The sequence below is a fragment of the Chlorocebus sabaeus genome, chromosome 18, assembly GCF_047675955.1.
Source record: "Chlorocebus sabaeus isolate Y175 chromosome 18, mChlSab1.0.hap1, whole genome shotgun sequence".
NCBI lineage: Eukaryota > Metazoa > Chordata > Mammalia > Primates > Cercopithecidae > Chlorocebus > Chlorocebus sabaeus.
In genome coordinates, this window is record NC_132921.1 from 18,390,055 (window position 1) to 18,413,449 (window position 23,395).

General features: G+C 40.1%; 1 protein-coding gene across 2 annotated transcripts in view; it reads left to right on the top strand.

The window, feature by feature from the left end:
• PIGN (phosphatidylinositol glycan anchor biosynthesis class N) overlaps positions 1 to 23,395 on the top strand; it is a 199,520-nt gene that overhangs the window by 146,630 nt on the left and 29,495 nt on the right. For both annotated transcript variants that reach the window (XM_037987973.2, XM_073006256.1), the window contains exon 31: positions 17,050 to 17,162. In XM_037987973.2, the coding sequence (XP_037843901.2) occupies positions 17,050 to 17,161 (112 nt within the window). In that variant the 3' untranslated portion in view covers position 17,162. The remainder of the gene's footprint in view (positions 1 to 17,049; positions 17,163 to 23,395) is intronic.

The following is a 23,395-nucleotide window of genomic DNA, read 5'->3' on the forward strand; positions in this document are numbered from 1 at the left end:
CTGCACATTTGCCAAAGTTTTGTGCTGTGCTTCCTCTTGAATGCTTCGCTGCTTAGAAATTTCTTCCCGCACATACTCTAAATCATTTCTCTCTAGTTCAAAGTCCCACAGATCTCTAGGACAGGGGCAAAGTGCTACCAGTCTCTGCATAGCAATAGTGGCTTTACTCTAGTTCCCAAAGAGTTCCTCATCTCCGTCTGAGATGAGCAGCATTTTGTCAAAGCCATTCAACAAGTCTCTAGGAAGTTCCAAACTTTCCCACATTTTTCTATCTTCTTCTGAACTTTCTTTAAAACTGTTCCAACCTCTGTTACCCAGTTCCAAAGTCACTTCCACCATTTTTGGGTATCTTTACAGAAGCACCCCACTACCTGGTACCAATTTACTATGTTAGTCCATTCTCATCCTGCTAATAAAGCCATACCCAAGACTGGTAATTTATGAAGGAAAGAGGTTTAATGGACTCACAGTTCCACATGACTGGGGAGGCCTCACAATCATGGTGGAAGGCAAGTGAGGAGCAAAGTCACATCTTACATGGTGGCAGGCAAGAGAGAGCATATGCGGGTGGCTCTTTACAAAACCACCAAATCTTGTGAGACTTATTCACTATAATGAGAACAGCATGGGAAAAACCCACCCCCATGATTCGATTACCTCCCACAAGGTCCCTACACAACACGTGGGGATTATTACAATTCAAAGTGAGATTTGGGTAGGGATACAGAGCCAAACCATATCAATTTTCTTTTCAGATTATGTATTTATGCATAACATATAACAATATATGCAGTTCTGTTAACTTCATTGCTTAATTTTATTGAAAATTCAAACAACTTAGCATGGATTTTCTTTTCTACCCTGTGTTGACCATTTTGTTGACTGACTGGTTAGTTAATTACAAACAATTGAACAGATTTTAAGTATAGAGCAAACTTTAATGTAGACATTTATACTCATATGGGCAAAAACTTATTAGATTCAGAAAACAAAGCAAAACAAGAACACATGGGCTTTCTACCCATTCACCAGTGGGTTGTGTGGTTTTAAAATGTTTGCCATTTTATCCATTGGTCCTCAAAGCTAGAGCCCTGCCTCTTTCAAGACTTTACCAGGTAATAAGGGAAACATGAAGGCATATGCAACCTAATTCTTGCCCTCAAGAAATTGATAATGCAATTTAGGAGGCAGAATTTATGCGCTCTAGAATCTCACAGACCCATCTGGGCTCTGCTTCTTATTAGTTGTGTGACCTTAGGCCAACCCCTCTGAGTCTCAACTGACTCATCTGTAATACTGTGATAATACTGCCTGCCCCATGACGTGTTTTTTGGTCTCATTGCACTTATGACTTAAATTAGATTGAAACATTAAATTGTATTAAATTTGTTTACAGGCTTCACCTCTGAATAAGAACATTAGCTTCTCAGTGCACTGCATACTTAAAGTGTGGGTATAGATGATACAGCTGGTGAATAAAGGCAGCATGTGATATTTGCCTTATGAGCAATACGTGCAACAAGTACTCAGAGACTCCGAGAGAGAAAGCTCAGGAAAACTGATGTGCCAGAGAAGGCCAGCAATTGAGAAGGGGCTTGAGGGAAGAGTTCAAATAAGCATAGTTCTACAATGAAATACAGAACTCAATTTATATTCAGAAGTAAAATATTTAATTCCATTGATCACACATTTGTAGGTGTTCATGCTTAAGAGCCATCAGCTTGTGTAAGGCACTGAACTAAACACTTTAGAAGAATTAGCAGATATAATCTACTATCAGTCAAATTTATCAAAGAAAACTAAGATTCAGGTTAACTCACCCAAGTCAAACAGCCGGGAAATGGTACAGTTTTTTTATTTCATACAGTTTAGTATGAGGGAGCCTCTTATCAGTATGCTTTCATCTCAATCCAACTTTATAAATCCAGTGATTTTATGTAGACAAGCCATACTGTGGAGGTGTTATTTTGATTGTCAGCGTTCTACCTTATTATTTGTGTGGATCTCTATTAAAGGGGTCTTGGGGAAATGCAGTGCTCTGCCTCCCACTATAGAAGATGAAGGTGGCCCCACACAGTGGTTCTTGGCAGCCCAGCTGGGGCAGACACTAGCTATGGCATCCAAGGAACCTGCAATGATGTTCTTTGCAGGTCCCCTTGGCTGTGTCCTCTGTGGCTCAGCTTCCCTTGGTCTCAGCCATTTGTTAAGCCTGCCCAGTTACTCTACAAACCATTTGTATCCTAAAAACTTTTGCCTGCATCAAACTTTTGTCTGCATCTCTTGGTAGTAGACCAAGACCTTTAATTGATATGCATACATTGAATGTGTTTGTATCTTTTCAGCATTTAGTGTGATTTCTCATGGCTTTTAACAAAATTTTCATAAACACTTATATAGTCCTTACAGTGTGCTAGGTACTGTTTTAAATGCTTTACAAATACTAACCTATTTAATTCTTGTAAGAACCCTGTGAGGTGGGTATTGTTATACTGTTTTACAGATGGGAAAACTGAAACACTGGATAATTATAAATAACTTGCCCAAGATCTCACAGCTAGTAAACAATGAGACTTTTTAAAAAACATTTTAAATGGATCGTTTTCCCAAAGATTTTTGTCTTGTCATCAGCATAAGAGCATCTGTAGATTTTTGCTTCTGAAAATGCAATCACTGCAGCTAACCAGGTGGTGTGGAAGCTAGACTTTTTCCATTGCATATAGATAATCAAGTATGAACAGTATACTTAGGAAAACATGCTCTTGAAGTTGACTACGTGTGTGCAGTTGGCTTGGGGCACACTTGCACCAGATTCTTGACATTCACCTTTGAGGCATATGGCAGCTGTGTTCCAGATGGCATGTGAAGCAGAAAGATGAAGAGCTTTCCTCATTTTTCTTTTAATTGGCATTGAAGGATGGAAGTAAATATTGGTTGTCTATTTTTAAGCAATTGAAGTTTGTAAAGACGTGGAAGTCCACAGTATACTTAATGTAGTGGTGTGAATTATGGGCACCCCAAAAGATCTTTCTCCATCCTAGCCCCCAGAATCTGTGAATGTTACCTTATTAGGAAAAAATGAGTCACTGCAGATACAATGAAGGATGCTAAGATGAGCTCATCCTGATTATCCAGGTGTTCCTTAAATCCAATGGCAAATGTCCTTAAAAGGAACAGAAGAGAAGTCACAAGAAGGATCAGGCATGTGAAGCTGGAAGCTGAGAGTGATGCAGCCACATGCAAAGGAAGGCCTGGAAGCACCAGAAGCTGGAAGAGGCGAGGAAGGCTCACCCTAAGAGCCTTAAGAGGCAGCAGCACTCTACTGGTACCCGAATATAGGACTTTGGAACTGTGAGAGAATAAATTTCCACTGGTCAAGCCACTCCATTTGTGATAATTTGCTATGGCAGCCACAGGAAATGAGTACATTTGGAGAGGTAAATTTTTCACTTTTCTGATTGATTAGTACTTTGACACGTATCACTCAAATTCTTGCCATAAGAGGTTATAGAAACATGAAAACAGAAAAGAAAAAAATGGTCCCAAAGAAATCATTTACCCTGTTTCTTTTGAATATTCGTTTTTGAGGCAAAATCTGGGCTGTGCCAGCATGTTTTGGGGAGGATGGTCCTTGACTCCTTGGCTGCATCTGGGGATAGTCAGTGTAGATGTTAGGAAAGCTGTGCTTCTTCCTTGGGGCAGAGCATCACTCAACTTTTCATTTCCCTTCAAAGAAATTTCCATCTACTGAAATCCATTTCAGTGGACTCAGAAGGTTCATCCCTACTTTTTATTCCAAGGGTTCCCATAAATAGTTTCAAACAAATTTGCTCCATGATATTTCCTTGGTCTTGCTTATGAGATATGCATAAAATATGCATATTAGTCTGTTCTCATGCTGCTAATAAAGACATACCCAAGACTGGGTAATTTATAAAGGAAAGCACTTTAACTGACTCACAGTTCCACATGGCTGGGGAGGCCTCACAATCATGGTGGAAGGCGAATGAGGAGCAGTCATGTCTTACATGGCAGCAGGCAAGAGAGCTTGTGCAGGGAAACTGCCATTTATAAAACAATCAGACCTTGTGAGACTTATTCATCCCCATGAGAACAGCATGGGGGAAACCACCCCTATGATTAAGTTATCTCCACCTGGCCCTGCCCTTGACACATGGGGATTATTACAATTCAAAGTGAGATTTAGGTGAAGACACAGCAAAACCATACCAATATGTGTCCACTTTTTAAGAGTTATATATTTTATTTAATTTAGAGACAGGGTCTCACTGTGTTCCCCAGGCTGTACTCAAGCTCCTGGGCTCAAGCCATCCTCCACCTCAGTCTCAAGTAGCTGGGACCATCCTCAAGCCATCCTCCCACCTCAGCACTTGGGTAGGTGCATGACACTGTACCCCGCAAGAGTTATATATAAGCTAGTACTTAGAAATCCCCAAAGGCACATGCAGTGCTACACAGTGATGAAAAGATCATGATCTTTTTTCCCTCATTTTGAAAGTGCAGATAATAGCACAAGCAATTTACTGGGCCACAAGTTTGAGTATCAGAGTTCACCACGAAATGTGAATATAAAAATATCAGCACAATGTGAAGATAAAAATATCAGCACATAAACCTAAAGGTAGAGTTCTTTAATGTCAAAATTGCTAATGGTTTGGCTTTTCTGGAACATTCCTGCCATATTTTTCTGGACATGTATAGAGCTCTGTGACTTTCCTTTTCCCTTTGATTTTTTTTTGTATTTATGTGTCTGGATCCAATTGAAACCAGGAAGTTGAAAGCTTATGATAAACCCAGTTGTCCTTTTAACTGTTGCCCTAGGAGCTTACTTGAGAAGTGCCTCATTCTCAGTAATTCTGTGGCATCCATGACCTGATCCAGGATGCAGAAGAGAATTTCTCCCCAGGATCTCTGCACACAAGTCCTCTGAGTCCTGATCCAGATTTGGTGTAAGAGATCCACCACGGGCCTCTGCAACAGGGCCTGACACCATCACAAGAACATTCTCTGCATCTCAGAGTGAAGCCTTCGAGTGGCATTTCGCTTGTTAAGCCCCTGAGTCTTATGTAATGCTAACTGACATTCTGGCTTATAAGATTGTATCTCATGTCAGTCTGATGGCTGGAGCTGCTGTTCTAAATGCTTCCAGGGTCTCAGAGGCTGACCAAACTCACTGGAGTCTGAGAGGGGAGAAAAATGAGAGGAGGACCTGTTATCCATCCCCTGGGTCTTCTCTGTATTTGAGAGCTTGTGTGGCAAGAGGCTCACTCAAGGGTCCTCTTAGTTTTTCTGGTAGACCTGCTCCTTCAGGATGCTACTAATATAGAAACAAAGTTGATGAGTCCTGGATCTGGTTTTATGAGTTTGACCCAATGCAATGACTGCTTTGATGTGAGCTGCAGATGCATGTCACTCCTGCTGAGGAATTAGATGAAGTTTAATGAAAGGCCAGTATCTTCTCCTGCTAAGAGTTCTGTTCTGCTCTCTCTGTTTCTATTCCTAGTCTCCCTTCTCCCCTCCACCTCCCCACTTTTGTCGTTGCTTTTCTGAGGGGCCATTGGAAGTTCTGGCCTTACTCCTGAATATATCCTGGGGCATAGAGGTCACCAGTACTAAATACCCTCTTCCCTCGTTAAATTTTCAGATTGAGCCAGTTTAACTGGCTGTTGACAACACAAATATATCTCCAAGAAAGAAGTTTAATGTCCTTTCATGCACCCATCTACCCAACCATCCTTCCATCCCCTTTCTATCTTTATCTACCTGAGCCCTTGTGTCTCAGCTGTGAGGTTGGATTAGGAAAGCTGAAATGGTTAGAGGCCCTACATTGACCTTACAGTCATGTGCTTCTCAGGCTTTGCAGGTGGTGAGAAAGGCTGGTGGGAATAAGAGAAAAAAGAAGAGAGAGGGGAAGATCCAAACGGTTCTCTTGATCAGTTTATCCAAAAGACAGAGAAAAATGAAAAGTGGTTTAAAGTCATCAAAAGATGTAACAGTCCTTCTTCTTCATCCAAAGCATCTTCCTCCCACTTCTTCCTGTCCCTTCAAAACCGTATGGCTGCACAGGACTCCATGGGAGGAAGACAAAAAGGTGGAAGGCACATGGAAGTGACTGACCAGGCCCCACTGGCCTCCATGTCCTCAGTCCAGTGGGTTGTCCCTGTCTGTGTTGTGCTAGAACTCTCCATGGCCTTTGACTCTTGGGACCATTTTACATAATAGCTGTACAACATCTGTGCTGTTTTTCATATGGAGAGTTAACAGCACTGATCTACTGCTCCAAAGAACAATCATGTTGAATTGCTTTTTAGGAATTGTAGTAGTATTGCTATCAGTGAAAACTGAAAACACTTTCTTCCTCTGATGATAACTTCCTTACTTGGGAAGCAAACCCAAAACCTTATCCTTGTTAGCTCCATATTCTAAGAAGCTAAGAAAACAGAACTAGGCAGCTGCTATCAAAGGAAAAATGCCATCTCTTATTCGGGAAAGCTCCTGCGACTTGGATCTACATGAAAATGTAGATCATTTCAAAATGGCATCTTGCTCAGAACTGTAATTTTTTACAGCACAATGCTTTTCAATTTAAGTAATTAGAATCATAATAGAGACAAGAAGGAGTAGCAACTTGCTTCTAAAAATTTTAAACAGAAAATGTCTGAAGCTTTGTCAAGAAGATGATTCTTGCCAGCTATTGCCATACCAAATAATGGCATTTCTTTCAACTAAAATATTTTTAATGCCTTCTTGTTTCAATTTCTTCTATTTCCTTTTAGAGCAGGTGGTCTAAATGACCAAAGCCTATGCCAAGAGGGTTTGATTCATTCTTTCGGAGGAGCTGACACCTTGGAAGTGTAAACAGCTGGATGACTCAGGAGAGTAAAGTCAGCCGAATTGTTCTGCTCTATCAGTGCTGTTGCAGATTTTTGTTGTCACAACCTGCAGACAGACTTTCCCAGGAGGCTCAGGTATATAAAGGCGTGAAGCACCTGAAAACTGTCAGCCATTTTTATCATCTCCACCGTCATTGTTGTGAGGAGCGAAGGGAAAGAGCTGGAAGTGGATTTGCCCTCCATTCGGCAGGGTATTCCATGTATTGTGGAACCTGGTGCTTGCAGCAGCCTTGCCGCAGGGGAGCACAGTGTAAATGGTGATACTGGAATGTACTGTATGCTGATGGAGAAAAGGCACATTTACATAGAAATAAGGATTGATCACCTTATTGCCCTTTTTCTTTTTCTCTTATCCTTTTTTTTTTTTTAAACAAGTTCTCATTCTATCACTCAGGCTGAAGTGCAGTGGCGTGATCATGGCTCACTGCTGCCTTGACCTCCCAGGCTCAAGCAATCCTCCCACCTCAGCCTTCCTAATATCTGGGATAACAAGTGTGTGCCACCACACCCAGCTAAAGTTCTCACTATTGTGAAAGGAAAATAAATCCTGGGTACCCAAAATTACTAAGCTAAACGTCAGACTAGGAACTGTTCAGGGCAAACCTGCCTCCCATTCTATTCAAAGTCACCCCTCTGCTTACTGAGATAAATGTGTATCTGGTTGCCTGCTTTGGAGAGGCTCATCAGAAACTCAATGGAATGCAACCATGTCTGTTATCTACCTACAACCTGGAAGCCCCCTCCCTGCTTCGAGTTGTCCGACTTCTGCTTCGCGTTGTCCCGCCTTTCTGGACTGAACCAATGTTCATCTTACATATCTTGATTGGTGTCTCATGTCTCCCTAAAATGTATAAAACCAAACTGTTTTTGACCACCTTGGGCACGTGCCGTCAGGACCTCCTGAGGCTGTGTCATGGGCATGTATTCTCAACCTCGACAAAATACACTTTCTAAGTTAACTGAGACCTGTCTCAGATATTTGGGGTTCACACTGTGTTGCCCAGGTTGGTCTTGAACTCCTGGGCTCAAGTGGTCTTCTCCCCTCGGCCTCCTTTATTTATTTATTAATTTGAAATGGAGTCTCACTCTGTCATCCAGGCTGGAGTGCAGTGATATGATCTTGGCTCACTGCAACCTGTCCCTCCCGGGTTCAAGTGATTCTCCTGCCTCAGCCTCCTGAGTAGCTGGGGTTACAGGTGCATGCCACCACACTCAGCTAATTTTTTTTTGTTTTTAGTAGAGGGGGGTTGCACCATGTTGGCCAGGCTGGTCTCAAACTCCTGCCCTTGGGCGGTCCACCTGCCTCGGCCTCTCAAAGTGCTGGAATTACAGGCATAAGCCACTGTGCCTTGGCCCCCCGTGAACCTCCTTTAAAAGTTTGTCCCTCAGAGGAAACATCCTTCTCAGGCCTCACTGATTTGCACATTTGCAGTAGTCATGGCTCCACATTGTTCTGTGATGAATAAGGTGTCGCCTCCTTCCTACCTCCCTGGCAACTTCTGATATGTCTGTCAAGTTCCCAAGACAAATTCATTCTGGAATGTCTTTTGACAAGAGTGGCAATAGCAGAGGCAGAGTTAGGAAGGCTGTCGGGGTTCTCCGTGTGAGGAAAGTACAGTGGGTACATTTTGAAGTAATAACGGACATCAAACTTTATAAAACTGTTACCCCAGACAGTTTTAAGTAGATTACTCTCCAACTTGAAAGGTTTGTTTTTTTTTCAGAGAGGCCTGTAGGCTGCTATTTATCTTTGTTCTTGTGCCAGTATCAGTATAATTTGTCATTGGTTGGTTCTTGGGGATGCAGAGTTGGTGGTAATCAAATACAGAATGAAATTTTCACCTGTTCTTGAAATTCAAGGTGGGCTAAGATTGCTTAAATATATGTCACTCTTTAGAATTTATAATACTGAGTCTTGTTCAAATTGGTTGCTCTGGTATTTTTTTTCTGCCAACTTTCAGATTATCTGTTGAAAATGGACATAATGGCATTAACTGTATCTTTTTGTTTAAACATCAAAATTCACATTTCAAGAAGCCAGAATGCTTCCTTAGTCTCTAAGCATTCTGTATAATTCTTTTTGTTTTTCCTTTAACAGAGATGAATTGCTGAGTTCTTATGGCGTGCCACTCATACTGCAATGAATGAAAGGGATTTATAAACGAATAACTGAGCTATCACAATGTGAGTGATAAAACAAATACGTATGTCCCAAGTGCTATGGGGGCTCAGGAGGGACACCCATAACTTCTGACAAGGTGCAGGGATTGGGTAGATTTCACAGCTGTGATATTGGATGTAGGTCTTGTTGTGACAGTTATTAACGTGGAGGAATTTAGGACCAGACGCATGGGTAGCAGCAATCTAAGTAAAAGACGAATGGAACTTGAATTAAGACAGGGGCAGTGGCAGGAGGTATATTTGAAACTTTCTGGAGGCTTGTTGAATTGACTGGATGTAGGGGCTGAGGGGGATGGAGATGTCACAGGTGGTAGATATTCCTGCTTGGACACTGAGTGAATATGGGTACATTGGCTTAGGTAGGAAACCAGGAGGAAAGGACATTTAGGGCACGATAATGAATTTTATTCTAGACATGGTCAATGTGGGGTGTCCAAATGCAACCTTGAGGGAATGTCCAATGGAGGTTTGCATAAGCAAGACTTAGAAACAAGCTCTGTGCTGAACAGACACATATGCGAGTGCTAAGCATGGCATGTAACATCTTTTGTGAAATAGTCCCTGGCTGTGCTTCCAGCTTTATCTCTTGCTTTTGCCTCTCCATTATGTTTGCTAAGCTTATTCAACCACATGCAGTTGTATCCTCTCTCACTGCTGGTCTTTACATATACCCTTAATCTTAATTGTGCCTGAAACACCTATTCTCTCTAAATGGGGGAAAAAAGACCAAAAACAAGAGGAAACAAAATAACTGTCTCAGTGAATAACTAACAATTATGCTGACTTTTCATTTAGAACACAAAAACCTAATGTTGACTGAAAACAAACCAAGTTGAACTGCCTATGTACAGCATGATACCATTTTTATGGTATCAAATACCATACAGGTGTAGCAAATACACATATGAGTAAAAGAACTGACAACTTTGATGAACATGATGTGTCTCCATTTATTCAGGCCTATTTTTATAGCCTTCAACAAAGATATAACATTTTTGCCTAGAAATTTTGTGCAATTTTATTACCATCCATTCCCAATCTTTCTCTTATTCATCCATCATAGACACAGACCAATGTTTCTTCCTCTGCTAGGGTTTCTCCTACTTGTACCCATAAGAGTGATTGAGGTTTCCTTCTTCATGTTTCAATGGCCTCTTTGAGAATAGGGACAATGTCTTATTGGTGACATTTCCAACTCTTCACCAGCGTCTGGCACATATATGATCATAATCAATATTTGTTTTTATTTTGTTTTGTTTTTATAGAGAAACCAGGTCTTGCTATGTTGTCCAGGTTGGTCTTGAACTCCTGGGTTCAAGTGATCCTCCCATTTCTGCCTCCTAGAATGCTTACAGATTACATATGACAGGTGTGAGCCACTGCACCCAGTCAATAATATTTGAAGACAAGTGATAGTTGAGCCACGGGAGCTAATGAGTTCTTCTAAGGGATACATATAAAGGTAGCAAGAAACAAGGGGGTCCCTGACAAGAACCAAAATGTGGGGCTAAGGTTGGAGTTATAGAGCAAAAGAAAATTGTGAAAAGGACTGAGAAGGACTATAGAGAGGAGGAAAAAGAGGAGAGCCAGGGTTAAGGGGGAGAGAATTTCTAGAAGATTGTGTAACGGGTATCAGATATCCCAGAGCAGCCAAATGAGATGTGGTCTGGAGTTTCTACTGCCAGAGGAAATCAGTGAAGCCCACATGAGGACAGGTAAGGGGCTGGGGGAGGAGCTTGACTGTGCACTGTGTCTCTTTCCAATGTCTCCCAGCAGCTATGGAAACTGAGATGTTTTCTTCTTTGTGAGAGAACTTGACTTCTTTGTTTAACTTCAATCTTTCTCTGCCACCTTCATGAGTATTTCCATGGTGGGCTTAAATGCTTTTGATTTACTTGTTTGGTTTCAAAAATCCAATGTATATCCAAAAGAAAGGAATTGATTAATATGCATCAGCCTATTCAAGTGGTTTCTAGTTACCTAGATGCCAAACTCTTTGTATCCCAGTTTCTTAGACAAAACCTACTTTTAGCTGCCCTCTGTATTCCGGAAGAAAATAGGGCATCCTCGCTTAATTTCAGCTGCTATGCTTTAGTTAAATAACACCTTCCCCCAACAGCATCATTCAAATTACCATGGTATATTAGCTCTAAGTAACTGCATACAGTACACAATTCACTGCTAGCTCTTCAGTCCACAAATCACTGTGCAAATGACAGATGCATATCATGATCAGTGACGAGTCATACAACTTCAAAGTCTATCAGTGACTGGTCACTGTGTGTCTGTTACTCAGTTCATGCACAGACAGCAGAGTGTGCAGTTGTGTTGCTTTTTTGTCTCCCCTGTGATGTTTCATCACAATGGATAATCAAAACAGGGAAATGACCAACAAAGATGACATTGCAGCAAAAAAGCCCAAAAGTGATGATGCTGTAAATGCAACTTGAATCAAATATAAATGGAGTTACAGAAGAAATAGTTCATGGTGGAACTATTGATACAACCACCATTGAGAGACTTCAGATAAGCAGCCACAAAAACTTACTGAAGGTGAATTTATTGACAGAAATGAGGAAAGTGATTGTGACCCAAATGTCCATTGAATGGATAAGCAAAAAGGACTGAAGTGCTGGTACATGCTACCACATGGTTGACCTTGAAAACATTATGCTAAGTGAAAGAAGCAATCACAAAAGACCACATAGATTGTATGATTTTACAAAATGTCCGGAATTGGCAAATCCACAGAGACAGAAAGTAGATGAATGGTTGCCTGGGGCTTTGGGAGTGGAGAATAAGGAGTGACTACTAATGGGTATGAGATTTTGTTTAGGGGTGATAAAAATATTCTGAAATTCGCTCATGGTGATGGTTGCAGAACTCCGTGACTATATAGTCAATTCTTCATATCCATAGGTTCCACATCTGTGGATTCAACCAATAGTGGATCAAAAATATTCAGAAAAAAAAATTGTGTCTTTTCCGAACATGTACGGACAACTTTTCTTGTCATTATTCCCTAAACAATACAGCATAACATCTGTTTACATAGCATTTACATTGTATTAGGCATTATAGGTAATTTAGAAATGATTTAAAGTATATGGGAGGATATGCATAGGTTATTTGCAAAGACTATGCCATTTTATATCAAGGACTTGAGCATCTGCAGATTCTGGTATCCACAGAGGGTCTTGAAACAAATTCCCCACTGATACCAAGGTATGACTGTACTAAAAACTAATGAATTATGTACTTTAGGTTTTATGGTATGTGAATTATTTATCAATAAAGCTGTTATTAATGAAATACAAGGTACTAAATAAATACTAGTTTCATTATTTTTTCATTTTCCTATACTCTTAAAACCAACAGTAAGAGATATTTTAATATTCTTACAAGAAATTTTAAAGGTCACAGAGCAATCATAATTTTTCCCCTTGACTATTAAGAGTATTTAATACAGTTTCAGCTTGCAGTTATTTTTACAGTCCTACACTACCATGCAATGGAGGATTGCCTAGAATTTCTAGACCAGCGTAGCCAAAAATTCTCTAGCAATTCAAGGCTAAACCTTATTGGCCAGTTCCTTTAATTATAGGTGTGGCTTGACAAAAAAATGGCTTTGACTAGTATTGTCTGTGAGAGTATAGTGAAAATTAATGCTTTCAGTTTGAATCCTTATCTGTTTATTAACTAAGGTTAAAACAAATCCAATCAGTGAAGCAAATATTTAAGCTTAATTATGATTTCCAAGTTACCTCTCCTTGACAGACAGAATCATTAGATGGTCCCCAATATTCTTGCCCCATGCTGTAAAGACTGTGTATGATCCCCCTTTGTGGTTAGTACCAGTACCAGTGAATATTATAGGCTACTCTCTCCCTTAGGCTATGTTATCTAAGATGCCATCATAGCAGACTGGAAGGGGGATCTTCTGCTGCCTTTGAAGAAGTGAACTGCTATGTTGTGGAAGGGCCACATGCGCAGGGCCTGAGGGCAGCCTCAAAGACTAAAAGCTAATAGTTTAATAATCATCATAATAATAGCTACTACTAATAATAATGGCTAATAGCCAGCAAGAAAGTGGGACTCAATCCTGTAGCCACAGGAACTAAATCTGCCAACACCTCAAATGAACTTGGAAGAGAACCTAAAGCTCCAGATAAGAATGCAGCTCAGCCGAAACCCTGATTTCAGCTTTGTGAGACCCCAAATAGTCCCACTTGCCATGCCCAGACTTCTGACCTGTAGAAACTGTGAGATAATAACTGGATGTTGTTTTACATGGCTGAATCTGTGATCATTTATTATGCCGCAGTAGGAAAGTTATACACTTGACAACCAGAGCCAGTAAAACGTTGACTTAGCTTTCTTCTCTGAAGTCCTGGTGAGGGCACCTCTCTCCAGAGAGGAGTAGCGGCATGTTTGCCAGCAGCCCCTGTGTAAAGTCAGGGTTTCTGATTCTCAAGGTTTCCTCTCCTATAATGTACCCACTGCATGTGCAGCAACACTTGGCCCTTTTCGTGTTACCCAGTGGGATTGCAGCTCAGAGAAATGATGCAATGATGTTTCTCTGGCTACTGCTATTGCTGTGAGTAATGAACTGTCTTTTGTCTCTGACCCGGAAAGTCTGTGTCTTCTGGCTGTATCTATAAAACTGTGACAAGATACCTTGTTGCCTTGCTAGCAGAATAAAATCTCAAACCCTTTCACACACAGCTCCTGGCTTGACATACACAACAATTTGTGTATCTATCCATCTGGTAATGGGCATTTGGGTTGTTCTCTGTTTGGAGGTTTTTATAAGTAAAGCTGCTTAAACATCCATGCATAAGTCTTTGTATGAACGTGTATTTCCTTTTCTCTTGGGTAAATACCTAGGAGTGAAATGCCTGGATCTTTTAGTAGGTGTATGTTTATTTTTAAAAAGAAATTTCCAAACTATATTCCAAAGTGGTGGTACCATTTTTTATTCACCCCAAAACAATATGAGAGTCCCAGTTCCTCCACATCCCTGTCAGCCCTTGATATTCTCAGTCTTTAAAAATTTTAACCATTCTAATGGGTAGATAGGGGTATCTCATTGTAGTTTTAATTCGTATTTTCCTAATTACTAATCTGCTAATATGCGAATGTCTATATGTCTTCTTTGGTGAAGAGTCTATTCAAATCTTTAGCCTATTTAAAAAAAAAAAAACTTTCAAAGTCTTTATCTGCTAATCCCATCATCTCTGTCATTTCAAGGTCTTTCTGTTGACTACTTTTCTCCTGGTTCCAGATCATATCTTGCTGCTGCTTCACATGTCTAGAGGTTATGTATTGTATGCTATAAATTATGAATGCTATGGAGTTGAATGTCTATATTTGTAATGTTCTATACTATGCTAGCGTGTTGGATTTTGTTCTCCCTGCTAGTTCGTTTCCTTACAGATCATCTTGGTATTTCCCAGGGTTGGTTTCAAGCCCTGTTAGGGTAGATCTAGGGCAGCCTTTCTGGGATTTCTCCACTCTGGGTGATCAGTACTTGAGCATCTCGTGGAGTCTTTCTTGTCCTATGAAGGAGTAGCTTGGTATTTAGCCACAGCCTCCAGGACAGCCCTATGCAGATATCTAGAACTCCTCCTCTGCAAGCGCTCTCTCGATGGGACTGTGCTTTGCACATTCTGAGTGTCTCCATAATCCAGAGTCCCAATTTCTGTCTCCTCAGTTCAGCAGCAACGCTGTGCTATGCTGGGCTTCCTCCCTGTGCCACAGTCTAGAAAGTGCCTAAGGTAAGAAAGGGTTATCAAGGGACTCACAGGGACCGCAGTCTTGTGCCTCCTTTTACTCAATGTCTGAAAACTGTAATTTCATATATTTTGTCCAGTGTTATTCTTGCTTACTGTGGGAGGGCTAGGCTTGTATCAGTTAGTTTTTGTGGCTGGAAGCAGAATCCTAAGTGTGCTATATTGAGAAATTTCATTTAGACAGGTGGTCAGGGAAGGCTTCTGCAAGGAACAGATAATGATTGAAATGAAAAGCCATGGAGAAGTGGCTCACCTGGCCTCCTGAAGTGTCCACCTTTTGTATCCTGACTAGTTCCTCTGAGATTTTTAGGTAAAAGAGGTTATTAAGGTGGATTTAAAGAGGTTTTGTCTTATTTCTGGTTTTCAGCTAACTAGCAAAACTAAAATGTGTCTAGAGCTAGTCCCAGGTAATTTCCCCTAACTCTTTACAAGTTAATCATAGATTCAGGAAGTGAATTTTTTAAAGCTATTTGTATTGTTAGTCTAAGAAGTAAAAATGTTAATGTGACTAATGAAATGTCTTGAAGAAACATTAAAGTTTGAAAATAATGTCCATCTCTGGCAAACAGTGGAACTTAGCCCTTCCCAAATACTACAGGCATCACTTACGAAGGCTTCAAGTTTGTGTCAAAGAGGTGGAATGAAGGGACGTGGGTTTAAATTTTTGCTTTGGTTTTTTTTCTGTTTGTTTGGAGTGCAGTGGTATAATCATAGCTCACTGCAGCCTGAAACTCCTAGACTCGAGGGATCCTCCTATCTCAGCCTCCTGAGTGTCTGGGACTACAGGCATGTTCCAGCTCACCTGGCTAAGGTTTTTAATTTTTAGTAGAGCCGGGGTCTCACTATGTTGGTCTCAAACTCCTGACCTCAAATGATCCTCCAGCTCTGGCCTCCCAAAGTACTGAGATTACAGGTGTGAGCCACTGTGCCCAGCCTCCAGTGCTTTTTCTAACTGCCAACTTTGGGCAGGTCCTTTGACATCTCTGGGCTGTGTCTGTGTGTGTGTGTGTGTGTGTGTGTCTGTGTGTGTGTGTGTGTGTGTGTGTTTTCTTCCGTAGATGAGGAAGTGAGGTTAGCTCTTTTCTGACTTTAAGGCAGCAAGTAGAGGCCTTTTGTTACATACCTGTGGTTTCAGAATCAGACCTGTACTTGAACCTTGGGCTTGCCACCCACAGTCTGGGAGACCTTGGAAAAAGTACTGCTTCCTCTGGAGCCCCAAGTTTCTCTTTAAAACTGGAATAACTAATGTTAAGGTTATCATGAGGATAAATGATGTAACAAACCATGTGCTCAGCTCAGAGCCCAGCGCAAGGTAAAGATATGTAACAAGCCACCAAAAAAATGAACCTCCTAAAGTAATGGGTGGTAAGTTAGCACGGTATGCCTATCTGTACTGCATCTGATGGGCTTCTGCAAGTCCTGGCTGCTAAGCATGTGTTACCCTAGTGAATGTGAATCTTAATAAGGAAAGAATAATTCCAAGCATTTAGAAAGTGAAGGAGGCAACGATTTTTACATGTGTACGGATCAAACGGAATCGTTCCACTGAATGTGCATGAGCCATCGCCTCAGGGCTGGTGAAGGCAGCCAACAGCTGTTTCTATTTAATTCTTCAACTCGATCTCGCCCATTCCCAGCCTCCCAGCTCTACCAGAGCAGCTGGAAGTCCTCACAGATTCTTTTGTGAAGCTTCCCTTCGCAGGGCAGGCCGGAGCCAATCCTGCTTTCTCTGTATGTTTGCTATGATTCCTCTGGTTTTGACTGGACCTCCTATGCCTGTTAGTTCCCATGCAGTTCTGAACTGGTCTTTTGACATTTTAGCTATTACCAAAGCCTCTGACTGTTCTCTCAAGGTGGGAAGAAATGAATATGGGAATAAGGGGAAACAGAATAAGCTTTTGTGGTGCACACTGTTCACTGCCAACTCAAATTCATAGTCCCTGTCTCTCTTGCTAGTGGAACCTCGGTTTTGTTCAGGTAAAAAACATTTTATGCCCGATAAAATGTTGACTTCAATCCCCGCAGCTAGGCGTGACCAAGTGGAGTAGTCTGGCTGACAAGATGGAAGAGGAAGTTGCCGAATGGGGCTGTTGGGAAAGCTCTTTATAAAGGAGCTATCTCAAAGGCTCATGCTTTTTTTTTTTTTTCCCCCTCCACTTCACCAGGCATTTCACCGGGCCTGACTGCAGAAGCACTGCCTGGAGGTGTAAGAGACATCTTACAAAAATGGAGCTGAAGGCCATGGTCTCAGATGAAAAAGGACAGAGCTCAAAATAAGGTGAGTTACCCAAGGTGCCATGGAGCTGCCAAACCAACCTTGGATAACCTAACTCCGGACTCCTTTTTGACATGAAAAGAATGGAACTCCTGTTTTATTTAAGGTAATGTTTAGTTGTTTCTTCTGTTATTTGTGGTATAATGCAAACCTAGGTGATACTACTTTTCGTGTGAAAGTAGTATAAGTATTTGTCTCTGTCCATGGGAGAAGTAATAAACTCACCAGCATAGAATGAATTTAAGCAAAGGTTAGACAAACATCACTCAGGGGTGTTTAAAGGTATTCTTGCATTAAGTGGAAAGTTGAACTTGGCAGAAAAGCAAAATGTTTATTAAAGAAAAACCATTTGGGATAAAAGTGGCTTATGGCACCTCAAAGTTAAATTTCAATTACTGTAAAATAAAATTTATTATTTTAGAACTGAAGGAAGCTGCAATTCTATGTGTATAACATATTTCTGTTTCCCACATTTTTTTCAAATCTATGAGGATTAAAAAAATTTTTTTAATCTGCAGGATTTTAGGAAACATAGCAGAATTTTCATTCAGTGAATCAAGTTCACTTTAGTTAAAAAGTTGATTTTAAAAATCCTATAATTTATGACAGCCTGGATGAACCTGGAGGACACTATGCTAAGTGAAAAAGCCAAGCACAGAAAGACAAATACTATATGATCTCACTCGTATGTGGAATCTTAAATGTGAAACTCATAGAAGCAGAGAGTAGAATGGTGGTTACCAGGGTTCAGGGGTGAGGAGAGGAGAATGGGAAGATGTTGGTAAAAGGATACAAAACTTCAGTTAGGAGGAATATGTTCAGCAGGTCTATTGTACAACATGGTGATTATAGTTAATAACAATGTATCGTATACTTGAAAGTTGCTAAGAATAGATTTTAAATGTTCTCAACACACACACACACACAAAGAGATAAGCATGTGAAGTAATGGATATGTTAATTAGCTCGATTTAGTTATTTCACAATGTATACATACAGCAAAACATGTTGTATACTATAAATATATACAATTTTTATTTGTCAGTTAAGAAACTAATAATTTTAAAAGTCAAACAAACTTTATCAAGTATAAAAAAGATTGTTTCATGTATAGCCTTCTGGGACTCCTAATTAAGCACGGTAGCTTGAACACATGCTTATCTTGGTTCCTTATTAAAACCTCATTAAAATTAAAGATATTAAAAATGGATAAGCCCAAGGAAACAAAGAGAATGTAAGAGATAAGAAGAACAGACAAGAACATTTAAGAAATTTACAGAAGATAGAGAATGGATGGGAGAATAGTAGAAAAATTAGTAGGGAAGAAAAAGGTAAAAATGAGTGCCTACAACCTATAACCAGCATCATATTTAGTAGTGAAATATTGTAAGCTTCCTGCCTGTGATTAGAAATAAGACAAGAATGCCTGCTATTGATATCTCCACTTCTACTCAACATTATATTGAATTTCCAATAAAACATAAAATAACACCCTTTACAAAAGCAGTTTAAAACATTAATGTCTAGGGACAAATCTAGTAAAAGATTTTAAAGACTGCCATACAAAAAAACTATATTGTTCATTAAAATAAAGAATATATTTTAAAAATGGAAGGATTTACCATGTTCATGGATTGGAAGAGCTAATATTGTAAGAGATAATATTGTAAAATTGCAATTCTTTCCAAATTAATTTGTTGGTTCAATGCAATTCTAATCAAAATCCTGGTAGATTATTTTGTGGAAATTGGTAAACTGATTCTAAACTTTATTTGAAAATGCAAAGACTCAACAATAGGGAAGACAACCTGAAGAAGAACAAACTTGTAAACTTATTCTTAAACCACAATTATTGTGATGGTTTTGTTGTTATTATTGTTGTTTTGAGATGCAGTCTTGCTCTGTCACCTAGGCTGGAGTGCAATGGCATGATCTCGGCTCACTGAAACCTCTGCCTCCTGGGTTCAAGTGATTTTCCTGCCTCAGCTTCCCGAGTAGCTGGGAATACAGGCGTGTGCCAGCATGCCCAGTTAATTTTTGTATTTTTAATAGAGACAGGGTTTCACTGTGCTGGCTAGGCTGGTCTTGAACTCCTGACTTCAAGTGATCTGCCTGCCTTGGCCTCCCAAAGTGCTGGGATTACAGATGTGAGCTACCATGCCCAGCCTGTGATGGTTTATCTTGTACTAACATCACAATTTACTTGGAATTTAGTTTTGGATATGGTATGAGGTTGAATGTTTCTAGAAGATAACATAGGTACAAAATACACCAGTTGCATAGGAAAATACTGATGTGTTCTTACATTAGAATAAAAAACTTCATTCATCAAAAGACCCGTTAAGATAGTCAAATGGTGAGCTGAAAAGTAAGATAAGATATTCACAACACATATAATTAGCAAAGGGGCTTTTATCAAGAATATACAAATAATTCTGTCAAATCCATAAGAAAAAGACTACAATAGAATGAGAGACTCACTGATATTAAGTAACTTTTTTCAAATACACAACAACATAACAAAAATTAAAACCAGAGGCTCTAGAATCAGGTCATCTGAGTTCAAATCCTAGCTCTGCCTTTTACTAGCCTTGTTGTCTGCTATGAATTTCTTAATGTCTCTCTGTTCCTGTTTCCTAGTAGTGATAGTACTTATATATTATGGTTATTGCAAGGCTGGAGTGAGCTAATATAAGCAAAGCTCTGAGAATAATGCCTAGCCCTTTGTTTTGACTACATACATTTTTATTTTTATTATTAAGAATTGGGAAAACAAATCTTTGCTTGTTTTCATCAAAAACTCATGCTTTTGACCGTTACACTATATGGCCTTCAGGAAATTTTTGCTCTTCAGTTCTCAATTCACTAAAACCTTGAATAATTTGCTGTTGAACCTCAACTCTACCAACCTTTATATAAGTTGTATTATAGGATCAGTGCTTTATTATAAATCTACTCACTCAGTTTTAAAGAAGCCTTGCAGTAAGATAAAGATAATAATGCCAGCTGGGTGTGGTGGCTCACGCCTGTAATCCCAGGACTTTGGAAGGCTGAGGCAGGTGGATCATGAGGTCAGGAGTTCAACACCAGCCTGGCCAAGATGGTGAAACCACGTCTCTACTAAAAATACAAAAATTAGCCGAGCGTGGTGGTGGGCACCTGTAATCCCAGCTACTCAGGAGGCTGAGGCAGAGAATTGCTTGAACCCTAGAGGCAGAGGTTGCAGTGAACAGAGATTACGCCACTGCACTCCAGCCTGGGTGACAGAGCGAGACTCTATCTCAAAATAAATAAATAAATAAATAAATAATATATATATTTACACACACATATATATATACACATACACACACACACACACACATATATAATAATGCTAATAATCTTTATTTACTACTTACTGTATGCCAGACACTGGTCTACACAATTTACATGCCATTTCTCCTTTAACCACCACATCAACTCTTTAAAGTAGGTATGTTATTATCCCCATGTTAAATAAAAGGAAACTGAGGTGCAGAAGATTTAAGAAACTTGACCAAGGTCATAGAGCTGCTAAGGGGTAGAATGTAGGTCAGTACTCAGCTATGTTGCTCTCAGAATCTGCCATAACTTTTCTGTAGGAGTAGTCAGATAACAGTTCACTGATTTTTTTTTTTTAATATAAGAATTTACATAGTGAAGCATAGCACTGTTCTTTAGGACTCTCAGGGACACAGTGTAACTCACAAAAATAATTGAAATTATTTATAATAGTAAACAATTCATATTATGTGTATATAAATTAACCTCAATAACATATTCCATACAGGCAGAAATACACTAAAATAATAACAGCAATTATTTCTGTTTAGTGGGATTAAAGGTAGTTTCATTTTCTTTTGTAAACTTTTTTGTTTTTCAATTTTTCTATAATAATTTTACTAAAAGAATGTTACTGTTACAAGAAAAAAAAATCAGAGAAAAAGGGGCGAATTGAAAACTGTACTTTAGGTAGACAGCAACAGTCAGCGGTTTTCAGTCCTGCTGAGTCTTTGGGACCCATCCAGTGGCTCATTGTGCCTCAAAGACAAATTTTCGGGTGAAAATTCTGTTTCTGGGTTAGGGTCATCTCCATATTTAACCTCAGACTCACGTTAGGATTGACTTCATAGACTGGGTCCTCAATCTTCTGGAATGTGAAGTAGCGAAGCCACTTCTTATTGTCCTTCCAGGGAACCAAAGGCCAACAGGGAGAGAGCCATGCAAGGAAAGGGGAAAGCACTTTGTTTGGGTGGCAAGCAAGAATGTCATAGAGATAGGTACTTGGAAATCAATGTCATCTTTCAGTCTGTAGGCAAGAGACTTCCTCCATGAGTTTGAGATTTATGAATGATGACTAGAGACACTGGGGAGTAGGGATGGGAAATCAGTTCCTTACAAGAAGGTGAGCTCTAGAGAAATGTCCTGAGATGGAAGAGAGATGCTGGGCACTTGGTTTCTGAGGTAAGCAGAGGAGGTTGAATGTACTCAAGGGAAGCACGATTATCCCTGGGTGCTCCATAAGGACCTGGAAGTATTTGGTAAGGTCCTATCCCAAAGAAATTAATTCTAAGTCACAGCCTGGCAGGGAATGGGGAAAGAGACAATCTTGGCTGCAACATTTCAAACTAACGCAGCCATAACTGGTGTGGATGCCAGTTGAAGGCGGAATAAAGAAGAAAGTTGCAATAAGATCATGATGTGAGCTGTGGTTATGGACAGAGCAGGGAATCTTGGTTCCCTGAGATTTTTCCCTTCCCCTGCCAGTGTGATTTGGAAGAGGCTGGCAGTGAGATGATCTTGCAAAAAAAAAAAAACCCGAAACTAACAAACAAAAAATCCCAAACTGAGGTTATATCCATCCACACACCAGCTCAACCTTCTCCATACTAGGACCTGATACTCCCACCATCCAAAGCAAAGCTCGCCATTCTTCCTTCACTCCTTCCTCTCTAGGCTCTGGTTGTTTTTGAGACTTGGCTTATCTTTCTTAGAGTCTTAGGCTTCTCATTCTTAGAGTCTGTCTAGATGTTTTAACCACATTTTTTATTTCTTTGGAAGAACCCTGGCTTCGAATAAGTACAGGGAGAGAGGTGGGACAGAGTTGAAAAATGTGACAGGAAAACAGTGAGAAATTGACAAAAGCCAGGACTTGGTGAGAGACAGGTGAGCCTAAATGACCTAGAGGTTTCTATGCGAGAAGCTGGACCCTTGTACCAGGACTCTGGATCAAGTACCAGGGCCCATGGTAGCTCCCTCTTGTCATAAATGGCTTTGTTCTCAGCACATTCTGACCTTAGTCAGGAGCATACAGAGTTCATCCATAGTTACAAGAAAGGAGAGACAGTCTATGGGCACAAATACCAGTAGATGACCACAGGGATATTAGCTTTCTGTAGAGAAAAGCTCAGCACCAGATGGATGAATTCATTCTATGAAAAACTGAAAATGTCTCAGTATTTATAGGTGGTAATATTTTAGGAGGTAAATGGCAAAACTAAAATTTATACAGCTTGAGGACATTCATTTCCAAAAGGCATAATATAAAGGACACAAGTTGCCTGGTATGGAGTCTCAGTGTCCTGCCACGTTGTCCTATTTGCATTGATTGAGCACACTCTTCACAAAGCATCTCGTAAGATCTGCTTCAACTAAAACTAACTGAGAAACAATGGTCTTTTTGATAATTGTGCAAAATGGAAGGGACATGGATGCTATAAGAATGAGCTTCCTCAGTAATTGGCCACAAGATATTAAATTTATGATTCAATAATTACAATAGCCATATCGATGAGCCTGGTTTCTTCTCTGTGTCAATAATGTGTTCCCCATCCTCTTTTAGCCATCCGCTCCTGTGGCCAAACCTTAGACTTTGTTATAACCATTAACTATGCCATCTCCACAATCTCGAGTAGAAGTGAACTCATTGGTCACCTTCCAACACACTCTTCCTGCAAGCCTAGTAATCTCGTAGCTTATCACATCTCTTAGTCTTATTGCCTTTTTACTGTCCCTTATCACTTCATGTTTTCACACCCCCCATTATCCAGCTTAGAGTCCATGACCCAGAATTATAAGCACTCTCATCTCCTTTGCCTCTGTCTCCAACTGGCCTAGAAAAACTTCAACTTTGGCTAGCCACTTCTCCACCTATTCAGTGCTACAACCCACAGCTGACCGTGGCTGAAGAACAACACCCAACCATGCTGGTTGGC